This window comes from Xenopus laevis, chromosome 6L, assembly GCF_017654675.1.
Source record: "Xenopus laevis strain J_2021 chromosome 6L, Xenopus_laevis_v10.1, whole genome shotgun sequence".
NCBI lineage: Eukaryota > Metazoa > Chordata > Amphibia > Anura > Pipidae > Xenopus > Xenopus laevis.
In genome coordinates this window covers 129,377,376-129,392,332 of record NC_054381.1, presented here as the reverse complement: position 1 = coordinate 129,392,332, position 14,957 = coordinate 129,377,376, and the positions used below count along the sequence as shown (strand labels likewise).

General features: G+C 37.2%; 1 protein-coding gene across 2 annotated transcripts in view; it reads left to right on the top strand.

Moving 5' to 3' along the window:
- Nucleotides 1–4,646: 4,646 nt before the first annotated feature.
- trpa1.L (transient receptor potential cation channel, subfamily A, member 1 L homeolog) overlaps nucleotides 4,647–14,957 on the top strand; it is a 49,094-nt gene continuing 38,783 nt past the window's right edge. The window contains exons 1-4 of one of the 2 annotated variants that reach the window (XM_018241519.2): nucleotides 4,647–4,756; nucleotides 11,021–11,166; nucleotides 12,278–12,440; nucleotides 13,770–13,945. In XM_018241519.2, the coding sequence (XP_018097008.1) occupies nucleotides 11,044–11,166; nucleotides 12,278–12,440; nucleotides 13,770–13,945 (462 nt within the window). In that variant the 5' untranslated portion in view covers nucleotides 4,647–4,756; nucleotides 11,021–11,043. Of the gene's footprint in view, nucleotides 4,757–10,924; nucleotides 11,167–12,277; nucleotides 12,441–13,769; nucleotides 13,946–14,957 lie in introns of those variants that run through there. The other variant, XM_041566492.1, reaches the window with a different exon arrangement.

Here is a 14,957-nt window from a genome sequence, read left to right as displayed (position 1 = left end):
CTATATGGTAACCAAAGAAAGTTACCATATAGTGGGCTAGGAGGGGGCTGTTTGGGCTGGTAGGGGCTGTTTTGGCCTCTGTGTACTTGGAATTGCAGGGCCTATTTTGACTGCCAGTCCAGGCCTGGAAGAATCACTCATTTCACAACAAAAAAATGTCCCAAAAAACTTTATATCTATATGGCTAATTTCTAGCAAGTTGGCTCAAAAGTGCTCGAACCTGTGCCTGTGGTTGATTTAGAAAACCAAGAGATTTATGGCCAATACCATGGAAAAAGAGTGGTCTGACAACATTGACACTTATCTCTGCTAAAGAGAAGAAATAGGTTGCTTATGAAAATAGATATAAAAATGACATTAGGACAACTGATTTAATATGAGCAAATATTCAGATTGGACTATTGCTGTAATTGTCTGTTTTATTCTGGAGACCTGCTTCTTTTTTCTTATAGATCCTTAAAATGCAAATACACTCCATAATGAGCAGTGTATTGACCTGTACCCTAACACTGATGAAGAGTATAACTTACTTGAACCCCGTAAAGCCCTAAAGCGATATTATTTTCCTGCATAGATGCCACCCCCAATATTTCTTAATCCTGGACTCTTTAGATCTTTTAAGCAACGGAAGTCTAGTCTTCCCTATTGGACAAGCATACATATACCAATAAAAACTGAAAGGTGGTTTCTAAAATTTCTAAAAGGCAAGTGAACTCATTAATGGTAATGACCATGAATCGTAAAGAAATAAAATGTAATGGGTCCTTCTGACTGCTAAAAAAATTTATATAAGCTGACCTAGAAAATACTGCAATGCTACTTTATTCTGCTACTTAAATCTAAGTGACTCTTTCTTAGATATTAGCTCTCCATAAAATAGTTTGTGAAGAGACAGACTTTAAGTGCAGCACGATTTCCCTGCCAACTATGAGGAAGGACTGGCTGAAGAAGACTTAATGTCTTTCTGTTAACCACAAGAGATACAGTATTCCAAAATGCCAAAAGTGCTTAATGGGTGTTTTACATAACTGCTTATTGAATTTGGTATTGGTGTACTGTATGAAAGTGTCTGAAACTCAATTATTTTTATGCAAATCTATGGTCAATACTGGACTTTAGCTGCACTCTAGCACATACTGTACTCTGTTTGCAGCCCGCAAACTTTGCTCTGATGTCACATGCTCTTTGCCGTTTGGTAAAACGCTGGTGGAGAAAACACCCAAAGAACATTAAAGAATCACTGAGAAATCCTGTGACCAAATAAATGCAGAAGTCTGTAAAACACACACACACACATATATCCCTTACCTAAAAACCCTAAACAAAGATTATAACACCAAAGTCAATTGCCGTAAAACTCCTATCAATACTGCTGATACTATTTTTACATACAGTATATTATTAGTGTGTAATAATCTTTCAAGGTTCATGGTTCAGTTTGGGCTTAGTATATTAAACATATGGGGCCTGTACAGATGGGGAGAATAAATGATTAGCATAGACTAGAGATGTACCATTTTGTGCTAAGCGTGGGGCACACAAGCTAAATGAGTGGCCTTTATTTTGATAGCTGATAAACTGAGCTGAAATACTATACTGTTATGTTATTCTAACTATGATATAATACATACAAATGTCCAAACATCTTGAAAGTGATTATTTTGCTTTGGATTCTGTGGCTTTTGAGGCCTGTAAATAATTCAGGCGACAAAAACACAACTTATCATCCACAAATTTTAAATCTTTTTAAGGATAAAATCAATTATATTTACTGTATGTGCCAGAGGATCGCTAATTTATAAGTAGGTGGAAAGCAAACATGAAAGCAGATTTAAATGTGACTACTTTTGTTACAATGTAATTATTCTTGTGCTTGAAGTGCTTCACCTGAAATTCTGCCCTGCTGGATCTGTCCCCAGTGGCTCTTCTCTATTCATTTGTATGCACACAATAACACCGCTTATTAATATTTTTCTGTAGGTTTATTGATCAATGTTTTGATCCCTGAGTGCATTTATATCAGAAAGAGTGTCTTCGATGAAACTTGCATTAATCAATTATTTTCCAATGAGATTTTCAAATCTGATTTTCAGGTTTATCAGGCCTCTGTTATCTTCGGACAGATATCTGTCAGGGCACTGTAAGGAAGGGCACATACACAGGCAGAGAGTCTGCTGAATCAGTAGAAGAGGCCAGATTAGCATCTTAAATTTGCCTGTGTATGGTTAGCTTTAAAGGGGTATAAAGGCAAAAAAAAAATAAAATCCCATTTTTACTTTGAAAAAGAAACTGATCTCCAATATACTTTAATTAAAAAATGTGTACCATTTTTATAAGAAACCTGACTGTATGCAGTGAAATTCCCCCTTCAATTACTTGCTCTGACTGCTGTGGATAGGAAACTTCAGATGGTCCCTAGATGCTCTGCAGGGAAACAATCATACTTTCGAACAGCAGGGGGCAACCCCCCTACCTTACTTCCCATAACTCAAACATAAACTATTTGGAGGATTATTTTGCTGCAGCCACTGGTTATGCAGAGTTGGAGAAAGTATGTATTAAACAATACAAAAACTATAAAATCCCCATTAGATTACATGACAACACAGCACCCATTGCAGTCTGCATATTCTGATTCGCCTTGATGTATGGGCTTCTGGCAGATATTATTTGACTTGTGCTGTTTTGATCATTTATGACGATCCCTAAGCTTAACCTCCCAACTGAAGCCCAGACCACACTGAGCATGTGCATAGTCTTGGTCTTGCAAAGATGTTTAACAAACTTACAAGATGGTGACCCTCTGCAGCCAACTTTGAAATCATTTGTTTTATTAGGCTTGTGGTACAGTAAGTTTGTGTTTATGTGTAGTATACAAAATACAGCATTTCTATTCCATTTTAGACTTTAGTTCCCCTTTAAGGAGAGCTGATTTAAAATAAAACATAGGGGGATCATGTAGTAAAACAGGTATTAAGTGCAAAGTGTGAAAACATTTGCAAATTGCTAGTTTTGCAAATTAACATTTTTCACATTCACAAATTAACGTGTACTTTTTGTTAGTTATCATCTGCATTGGTAAATTGCATTGACAGACACTGTACGTTTGCTTTCTTTATAGTCATTGTTGGTGTGAATGGTGTCACTTTCTACACATTGATGTGTCAGAAATAGTAGCCATAACATGCTATGTGAGTCCAGGCCTCTTTCATCTGTGCACTCTTTACTGGCTGAACCAATGCATTGGTTAGCAGGAGTATAATGTGTGTACAGGTGCATGCACCTTTGTAATTGGCATATTAAAGAGCACAATTTTGGGAGCAATTTTGTATTGAGCTCAGATCCCAGAGCATAAATCCAGAAGAAAATATGAAAAAAATCTTTGTAAGGGCAACGTAATTCCAATAAAAAGGAAAGAAGATCAGTTTCATTTAGAAACTCTGCCCCAAATATATATTTCTAGTTATTTCCACATCTCTAAGACCTGGCCCAGATGTTTTTATGTATTATTTTGTTGAAGAGCTTCTCTGCTATCAGAGATTGTAAAGGCTGACTTTACAATCTCTAATAGCAGAGAAAATAAAACCGTATCATACAGTTCAGTACTCTTCTCAAACATCTGTCCTGTATACAGATTTACCCATTAGCTTTTTGTCTTTTCCCTGATCTCTTCAATTTATTTAAATCATGTTTAACTTTAATAAATATATCTTGGCTAACTTTCTTTTCCTTTACTTCATAGTGTACCTTGTAGTATGAATCATCCAAACTCATTCAGCCACAGTAAAGGGTGCAAAATGCTTTCATGAAAGTAGTTAATGTGGGAAAGAAGCTATGACAGTAGCTAGCCAACTAAACATAATGAGGTTATGTGATGGCTAGGGCATAAATGCTCTCTTTCATTGTTGTCATTATCAATGAGCTGAAGACCTTAATAGGTATTGAGTTCCTTCTGGTAGAACTGATAGTCCCAACGCTGCTGTCCAGGGCTGATCCACTATTGGTTTTGCCCTCAAATAAGACCCTCATATGTAAAGTGGCAAATCACCCCCATATTGCTTATAGCAGCGAGTTTGCAACTGTACTAACCTTTATTAGATGACTCCATCTTTTCTGTTAAAACTGCGTACTACTCAGCCTCCTTGTGAAAAAATAAATGTATATGCAATAATTGCCAAACAGAAATATTAATGGATATATTTATTGATGATCAGGCAAAAGGTTATTTAGATAAAGAAAATATGGTCTTAAATATATCACTGGCTTTAATGACTTTTCTCAAGCATTGAAATCAATAATAATTATGTAATACTACTTACCATATGAGAGGTCGGCAGACAGGTTCCAAAATACCTGAGATGTGCTTTCACAGGCAATTATCAAGTGTTTGAAAAGAGCTCAAGCTACCCCCCTGATGACTCTACAGCGTGGCTTATCCAGACTTAGATATCATATTACAGGAATTTACTGGAGAATTTAAAAAGTGCCTCTAAAAGTCATTATGGAAATGGACCATTTTCTCCCGAGGCATTTATCTTGATTTTCTTTTATACACTCACTCATCTCATCTTGTAAAAAAAAAAACACACTGCTAGCAAGCAGGACACTAATTATTTACACTGTGACACAATCCATGACTCTGTATATTGCAGATCTATAAAAGTGGAGGATCTCTGTAAGACAAGGCATTGTATCCCTGGACTCTCACAAAACAGCTGGGGAACTGGACACTTCTGAACAGGAGAACTGAGCACCTGTAAGTACAACCCAACCATAATATCTATACTAAAAGTAATGCATTTAAATGAAAGGAAAGCACAAAGTTAAAGTATTCTTAATTATATTATTTATTTCCTCTACATTTTACTTATTTTTAGAGGTTAATAGTACAGAGAAACTCTGCTTCTTGATTAAATGAAATAAATACAATGAATATGATTCAATAATAGTTTATTACAATACTATTGTAGCCTGCCCTTTGTACACTAAAAACTAAAAACCTATTATTTTTTTAGCTGTGAGATACAATAAAAATCTTTTTCTAATAAAATAGCAGTTAATATGATGTAAAAAATGTATTAACCTGTATCTTCTTGATATAGCCACATAAAATCTTTGTATTCCCTAGATAATTTTGTTGCATGATTAGATGTTTGTTTTTTTTAGTTACTTGTACTCTTGTGAAGTATAAGTACTGCAGTCAGACGTTCCAGGGAGGTAATAGCTGTTTTCTCCATATTATGCCTTCCGAATAAAAACATTCACTCATTAAAAAATTGTCCACATCTACAGAATAAGCATTCAAGTGTGTTTTTGCATCCAAATTCTGTACATTCAGCAACACAAATCTTATTTCGAGGAGAAGGGGGTTTAGGTGACTACAGAGTTGATTTTTAATTTTTTTTTTTTTTTATATATTTTCATTCTGCTTATTCTAATTTCTAAAAAAAAAAAATGAGTATAGGTATTAGGCTGCTGCTCAAATAACAAAACTGTTTGAAAAACAAAATTGTGCATTGGGTGTTTTATATTCTGTAACTTCGAATAAGTATTACGATTACGTTATGTTGTAGCCACACGGACAGCACTTTGTTCCCCAAAGAGTAAAGATTTATGCCCCAAACAATAATCTCTGATCCGCTAGTGGTAAGAAACCAATAAAGGCTAAATTCCAAACCCTAGAAAGAACTGATCTCCTTGGGGTATATAACAGTCAGTTTTATGGCTACATAACTTACAAACTCCAAACCTGTCTCTCTATCTGTTTCTATCTCAGGATTCTTTCCCCAAAATCCCCCACTTGTAACTCTTTTTCATTCTGTTAAAAAACAAACTCATATCCTACCTCTTGGAGCATTAACCCAAAATGTCACTGTGACCAAGGGAAAAATTAGGAAATATAACTGAAAATGTAAGTACTGTAAGTTGCAATTACACAAAATAGTATTTTGAATAAGTTTGTGTATTTCACTTTATCTCCCCTTTACCATTGTTCAACCATCTACAAAATCAAATAAAGACTTCTTCTGGTTCCAGAGGAATGTAGGGTATGGATAGAATTAATTAGCTTTTTTATAATAATTGTAGTAGTCTTATTATTATTAATAATAACACTAAATTTGGTATAAACCCTATTGATTTTGGTTTATGTTTACCATGTCTATTGACCCTTTGAATATAATTGTAATGTATGTACAGGTATGGGACCTGTTATCCAGAATGCTCGGGACCTGGGGTTTTCCAGATAATGGATCTTTCCGTAATTTGGGTCTTCATGCCTTAAGTCTACTAGAAATTCATTTAAACATTAAATAAACCCAATAGCCTGGTTTTGCTTCCAATAAGGAATAATTATATCTTAGTTGGGATCAAGTACAAGGTACTGTTTTATTATTACAGAGAAAAAGGAAATAATGTTTAAAAATTTGGATTATTTGGTTAAAATGGAGTCTATGGGAGACAGCCATTCCGTAATTCGAAGCTTTCGGATATCGGGTTTCCGGATAAGGGATCCTATATCTGTATTTTAAATATATTTGAAATATAATTAAACTGCAGATAGGCAGCTGGTCTACATGTGCACATCACTGCTGTAAATATTTACTTGGTGATTAATCTATCAGGGTTTCTTGCAGCAATAAACCACTAATTCAACTGTTTAGGAGCCAGAAGGACAGTTTATTACTAAGTACACAATGGCGCAGTAAGTTATGCATCCTGCTTTGTTAAGTGAAGGTTAGCTGTTATTATTTATTTCTGTTGCATTCAGCTTCATAGGTGTCATATGTGGAAGTGTATATGAAAATAAGCAAAATAGACATTATTTGTACAGGTAAAGGACCTGTTTTTATTATCCAGAATGCGTAGGAACTGGGGTGTTCCGGATATGGAATCTTTCCATAATTTGGATGTCCATATCTTAAGTCTGCTAAAAATCATTTAAACATTAAATAAACCCAGTATGATTGCTTTGCCACCAATATGGATTTATGCAGCTTAGTTGGGATCAACTACAACAGTACGTTTTATTATTACAGAGCATAAGGAAATTACTTTTAAATATTATATGCTTATAATGGGCTCTATGAGACACGGTCTGTAATTCAGAGCTTCTTGGATAAGGAGTTTCTGGATAACAGATCCTATACACGTAGAAGTGAAATAAAGCAAATGTGGATTGTGCTTTACTAATGAGCTAAGGTTTGTGTCGGAGGTTAATACTGGACTAAATATCCCAGTGCTAAAAAGTTTGAGTACTTTAATATGCCTGTCCATTTAGGGTTGTGTTGTATCTTGGGATTTTGTTAACCAGATATGACATTATAGAACCTGCTAAAAGGTGGAAAAAAGAGATACTCCATTGACATCCTGGTGGAAATCCTATCCTATGAGAATAGTAAAAACATTTTGAACATATTATTCTGATGGGCAATACATTGCACAATTAAACAGTTTGTTTACTGTGACACTGGGGACTAAAGCAGCCATTTACATGAATACGGTATTAAATCGCAAGTTTTTAGGTTGGTGCCTCGTAATGCCAAATTGGTTCAACTTGCAAATCTTCTAGGGAACAGCTAGATAGGGCCATAGGAAACATACCAAATTATGGCTTATAAACAACTATACTGAATATACTTTATGTGCCATTTACAGGTAAAAATTCATAAACAGGGTTACAGCAAAAAAATATAATAATAGTATAATGAACAAAATAACTACAGTAGACAATAGGGCTTATTATGGGTTGGGCTGCAATATGTTGAACCTGTTGCTGAGGCTCTTAATGGAAGAGCAATATGCATAATCATGAAGGGGGCAGGGAGTGAAAGGCAGCTGGGGGTCTGTGTAGATGAGATATACAGTAAATCTGGATGTGAAGAAGCCTGTTAACACATTACATTAGATTTTTCTTCTAACAGAGATCCCTACAAACTACAGAAATGGCTGTCTGATAGTAATGTGGCAGTGAGAAGAGAACAAATCGTTTTTTGCAGAATGGGCTAGGAGAGGCAGATATTTAGCATATTGGCAGGCTGATCCTGCTGTTGAACAAATCAATTCAAGTGCAATTTAGTTAATTTAGAAAGCGTCATATTACATTTTGGTTTATAGTGTTTTTACTAGAGGCCAGCAAATCAAGTTAGATAGTTAATAGTTTGTGGTGATTTTAAATAAAACACTACTAGCTAGTAGCTGTACAATTCCTTGATACAGAGGACAATGCCTTTATTATTCAGAAACTGATCAGGCTATTTACAATTCCTGTAATTCCCAGCAGAGCATATGCTCCACAGCACTCTTTCTCTCAAGTGTGCCTTTAAAAAGACAGTTAACTATTTTTTGGCTGGATTTGGAAACAGTCTCTTGGGTGTTACTTCAAAATTGCACAAATACAATAACTTCACGATATTTCAATAGGTATTTCCCTTGATGGTATTAGGCACAGGCACGGCATTGGGCATAACTAGTAGTAGAACTTGGTGGTAGCAAATATCCAGTCCCCAGAGTACATTGCCCTCACAGTGATGCTCCTCCGGAAAGCTCTCTATTCTTGCTTGAGCTGCTGCTATGCTGGTGGATAACAAACATATCTCTTTGGCTCTGCTTGTTAAATCCTCTGGCTCCTCTACTAACTGCCCTGAGTCTGACATAGTAAGCTATAATAGACTGCAACTGCAACAACTCTTTTGACGTGCATCAAAATGTACGTGGACGTCAATTTTCAAGTATCATGCAAATTTTTTGAAGTTTCGCGAATTTTGTGGGAAATTTGCAAATTTTTCATCAAAGCAAAACGGGAGAAATTTGCCCATCACTAATGGACAACACTAATCCATCATCCACAACTCACCCCCAACTCTGAATACCCAGTACTGGATTAACACTTTAGGGGGGCCAAGACATTAGCCTTCACATATGAGCATGGTATTGGAGCATGTGCTGGCACAGCAAAGAGTGGCAGCTGCAACTAGGACCATGGGGGGGGGGCAGGGGCGATCCTGGCCATTTTGCCGCCTGAGATGGCATTCATTCTGCCACCCCCCCTCCCTAAGGCACTCACATTTTCAGCACCGGAGGGGGTCGGAGCGTCCACATCACTAGTACAGAGAGTGCAAATGTGCTCTCTGCACTAGAAGAGCCAAATTTCCTGGTTGAAAAAATGGAAATTCAGCTCTTAGTTACCAGGAGCAGCATTTTTGCTGCCCCTGGCAACCAGGTGTGGCGCTGCCTCCTGAAGCAAGTTTATCAACTCACCTCATTGGCGGAGCACCCCTGGGGGGTGGGGAACAGTTGTCCTGGACCCAGTGAATTTTTCAAAATGGAGCCTGGCCATGTTACGTATAAAGTTATGCTTAAACGTATATGCAATTTACGTAACTTCTATAAAAACTGCATTAAAAACTTACGGTATGTCACTTACGTGTCTAGCATTTATAATGCAGAGAAGCGTGTTAGGGACAGGCAGGGGCAAACTCCACTGACCACCAATGAATTAAAAAACTTAAGGTAGATTCCACTGACCCCCAATAACCTGGCTTATTAGCACATTAATTAATTGAACTCTATATATGAGTTCAATATTGTAATATATTACTGAATTATATGAGCTATCTCTTCATGAACCTTCCCACAGGGAATGACTAGTTATTGGGCCTCGCAACTTCATCATTTTGTCACTAAACTTTGGGAACAAGAAATTTCTTATGAATATATATATTGCAGCTACTTATCAGTCCCAAGCCCCCCCCCCTATAGTTCCCGGCTGTCCTCTACAGGTGCAAAATGTTTGGTAAGTCAATGCTATAGTAGACATGGTTAAAAATATATAAATGTCATCCTTTGTCCTAGCGAAACCTACCTACCCACTAGATGTTTATACTGTGCACGTGTATTCATAAACGACTTTATTTTATGGGGCCCCAAAGTTTCTGATGGCAAGTGCAACAGACAGGCCTGGTGTAAATCTGGAAATTTGACAGCATGTTTTTTAAAATGCATGTTTTTTAAGAAGAGTTGTTGTCTACCAGAGGGTTATTGCAATTTCTAACATCATGCTAAGGCCACTTCCAAACAGTGCAGCTTGAACCTACGCAACATGCAACTTGCCTCATGCACTTAGTGCCCCTTTATAGTATATTCAAAGTTGTGCATTTCACTGCAGATATTTTTCTGAAATATCTTGTTTCCTGTCCTGCATTATTTTATAAGCTAGCGATGAATTCATTGCACGCAGTGTCGGACTGGCCCACCGGGAAACCAGGAAAACTCCCGGTGGGCCCAGGGTCCTCATGCTGCTAAACACTTGGCCTATTTCATGACCATTCCCTATTTCTATGAGAACAAAGAGGCTAAATAAATGGAATAAAAGATTATAGTATGTAAAGAAAACAAACTAGGAGAATACAGGTTGATTGAGGAGATGAAGATCTAAGGTTTTATGGTGGGCCCCTGGTCTAAGGTTTTTGGTGGGCCCTTGGTGTCCCAGTCCAACACTGATTGCACATATTTGAGGTAAGACATTCCCTGTCACAGAACTCCCAGTTATGATTTCCAAAGGCCGTACCTGTAACATGACAGAGATTGTAAGACAGTAGAAAATATTTTCCCCGCCCAATATCAGGGAAAGTTGCTTTGCATGTGAGTTCACAGAGTTTGTAAACAGAGTTAACTTTTCTTTAGGGGTTAATAGTTCATTGGTGCTGTAATGTGAGTCAGTCAGATGCAGCAACAACACTGATTCTGATAAAGAGTAATGTGTATTACAGTCAAGTAACGCTCAGCTTGTTTGTACTTGCCCGTCAGCATGACGGTGCTTTCCTCCTCCTTAACTTCTTGCCATCTGGGTGGGAACATTAACAGAAGTGTTTTATGTTTGGCAAAATGTTTCTCCACCCCAGATGTCAACAAGCTATCTAGCAGAGATATACAAGGAGCAAGCTGAAGTGCAGCAACAGAACAGCTCCCAGCACCAGGTGTGCAGGCGTCTATCTCATCCTTGTACCTTATACTTCTATAGTCGCAGCTGCAACCAGCGAGCCCATGGCTTATTCCATCAGGAGAATGCTCAGTTCCAAAGGCAAGAAGGACAACGTATACGATGGGGTCCTTCTGCAAGATGAGAGCTGTAGCTCCATGGATGAAAATCCTTCACTGATATTTAAGGTAGGTGACGTAAAAGGCCATAGGGTTTCCCAGTGCCCATTATACCAAATATTGGCTCAAGTTTACTCAATAGGTTGAAGTTATACTGGTGCTGGATTTATGCCCCTTGGAAAACACTGGTGACAAGGCACTGTTATTTTTACAGGCAGCTAGGCAAGGCACAGCAATGACAGGTAATGGGGGGCATTCCCTTTCTCTTTATTCCAGGCCAGCAGGATTGGTGTCATGTGTCTTAACAATTCTATTTAATCAATGTAAATTGCTCCTCTCTGTTCCATGACTTTATATGACAGTTCTGATGCACAATTCCATTTACTATGTGATTCAGTTAAAGGCCTTGTTCACCTTTTAGTTAACTTATAGTATGATGTACAGAATGATATTCTGAGACAATCGGATTTGATTTTTAACAGTTTTCAGGGGACCAGAAAAAAATTGTATAAATTCTGGAAAAATGTAGAGTCAAGGAAATGTATTATGCATAATCTATATATAGGTGGGACCACAAATAAACAGTGGAAAATTAGGGACAATTTGAAATTTAAAGGGGAACTCCACACAAACATAAATACTTTTTTTTAAAGTAAACATAATTTCAAGCAACTTTGCAATATACATCAATTAAAAAATATGCAGACTTTTCATGATTTTTAATGGTTTCTGACAGTTCCCTATGCCTAACCCCCTGCTATCCTGCTGAGCTGGCTGACTACTTTACTGAGCTGGCTGACTACTGTTACTTTGTATCAACAGCCAGCTGTCCTTAGCCTACATCCTTCAAACCCCACAATTCTCTGCACATGTGATTTCAATAAGGAAAGGTAGTCCCTGCATGATGTCTGTAAGCTGTGGAGAAGTTGTTACAATTTGTAACATCAGTGTTTAGTCCCTCCTTCCCTGCCAGGATTTCAGATGATGCAGAAAGAGAAGAACTGTTAAACAGCTAGATTTCAGCATAGAAAATGGCATTTATTCATACTTTTTGAAGAAATACATAACTGTGATGGGTATATTAGGGGTTTCTGTGTTATGTGTCCTCTTTATCAAATGTTGGTTTGGAAGCCGGAGTTCCCCTTTAAGGTTTCACAGTTTATTTATTATTTGTATTCAGCTTGTTGCAGAGGGTAATGTTTGCCGTGTCCGGAACTTTGTACTGAAGAATCCTGGAAGTCTGGCGGCTAGGGATGATTCAGAGGCTACCCCTCTTCATCATGCCACTAAATTGGGGAGCATGGATTTAATGCTGATGATCGTCAATGAATCTGCTAAAGAAGGTATCAGATGTGTGTGCCCATAACCTTAAAGTTCAGTTGGGACTGGTCTCATCTTGTGTGGCCATCTTAGGTTTTACTTGTCCTCTAGGTACCCAGAGCTACAATATGCTTTATATAATGTACTATGATAATGCCCTTCATGCAACAGGGCTTAGTATAAAAAAAGACACTCCCAGTATGAATTGTATAATTCAGCTGCTAAAAAAAAAGATTTTATTTTTTGGACAAAACTATTGTACCTCTTAGGGCCCATTCACAAATCACTTTACAATGGTGCAAAGAGCTGCATTGTGCCTGTTTTTTGCACTTTTACCCAGACTTAGTAATTCATGGCTATTAAGTAGAACACTAACCTTGTTATTATACTTTGCTATATTATGTCTTCTTTCAGCTCTTACTAAACAGTCTCTGTTTAACTATACTTAAATGTGTGCTGATATTTAGAAGCTCTGACTAATTGGCACTTGTGCGGCCACAAAGTTTAACCCAAAACTCCATATATGCCTAAAGGGATGCTTTCATTGTGCAAATGCAAAGTCACATATACTGCTTTAAAATGAAGCAGTGACAAGCATGGGACTGCCCTTGGAATGCTATTGGGTGCCTTAAGGGCAGTGACACAACAGGGAACTTTGAACATCACTACTTATAGTAGTTTGCTATCTGCCTCAAGATACTACCCATGGATTAAATATATTAAATGATTGTTTAGTCACTTTGGACCTATATTTATCTCCAGAAAACATGCAGTATACATTTTTGGGCAATAATTGCTCATGCAGGGCGACCTGCAGCACTTCTTGTTTGTCAGGATTGTCAGGCTTAACATAGGAGGGGATCACTCAGCACCCACCTGCTCTCTATTCACAGACGGAGGAAATTACAGTACATGCATTTCCCTAATGAAGAGGAGCAGTTGCTTGATGCAGTCACATTAAGTGACACTCAGCATATTACATGTCTCCGGGAAAAGAAACTTGAAAGCAGCATAAATTACAAAAAACTTTTTTCGATTATTATTACTGGTTCACAAAAGCAGTCTTGTAACTTTTGTCTGTCTACCAATGCATTAATGAATTGTCTATTTGCTGTACTGAATTATACAAGACAAATAAAGCTCAAAATAAAACCTTGCTTGGGTATAGGGGGCTTGCAAAGGATCTGCTGTACATGCACAGAGTTACTGTGCTTATAGTAAACATGCACAATTGCCCCTGTATAAAGATCCAGTAAAAACATGGTGGCCGCAACATACAGTAACTTTGAAAAAGGCTCAGAGATAAAGTATATTTCAAAATATGATTTTTGTGGTATTGTCTTTCTTTTAAGGGATCAATGCATTGGATTCCCGAGGAAATACACCTCTTCACTGGGCTGTGCAAAAAAATAAATTAGACTGTCTAAAAGTTCTCTTGTGTAGAGGAGCTGACCCGAACATACCAAACTACTACCGGCTGTCGCCTCTTCATCTGGCGATTCAACTTTTTCATAACTCCATTGTTGAGGTAAGAAGATTTCAGGGTGTTTGGCCAGAGTAGAAGCGTTTGCCAAACATACTCTTACTGTACTGTGGTCATGATATACAGCAAGTTGTAGCTTACATAGTTTTATTTGTTTACCCAAATATTTAATCCCTACTTGAATACTGAACTGAATATAAATAATGCTGATAAACATATCTGTTGAAAACTAGGTTCTGTTGTATGTTATCTACAGCAGTGCTTATTCGTTCCAAGGACACAAGTAATCAGTGAGTGTATCTAAGCATCTGCATTGGCATAATTAATTAATAGTGGCATCTGTTAAGACAAAGCCACACTGATGCCAAACACGAAGGTCCTGCATGAAGCTCAGCTTGCAGGTGCCAATAGAAAAATTATGAAAACTATGAACACTTGTGTTATAAATGACCCCTATTGCATAGTTATATTTAAAACACCTCTTCCTTCTTTCAGGATGTGATATCTCCTGTGAAACTAAAAAATTTCACCAAACAAATAGACAACCTGATTTTCATTGCTGTTTTTCTACCTGTTGACTAAGTTTCAGTTGAATAATGAGAGATTAGGATGGACTAGTATTTCTTGCACAAGAGGATAAACAGAGGATATTGTACCAATTATTCCTATGTGCACCATGATGAAGACAGCTCTCAAACTAATACTTGGAATAACACTTGCAAACCAAGCCACTTGAATATCTGGTTCTGATTTAATTTGGATCGGTAAAAAACTCGATAAAATTGAGTGAAAACCCGATATCATGATTTTTTCTGACTTTTTTCCCAAATCACGAGATTTTTGGGGGGGTTTTGATTTTATTGAGTTTTTACTGATCTGATTAAATTGAGTTGTTTTATTAATAAATAAGGCAAAATCGGGGATGGGCGTTTGGTCAACCTTTTTTTATTGAAACAATGAGATATATTTGGATTATAGTAAATAACCCCCATAATGTATATGCATCCTTAGGGACATTTAAGGTGTTGCACTTCATCGCCTATTGTCTTTTTTAAAC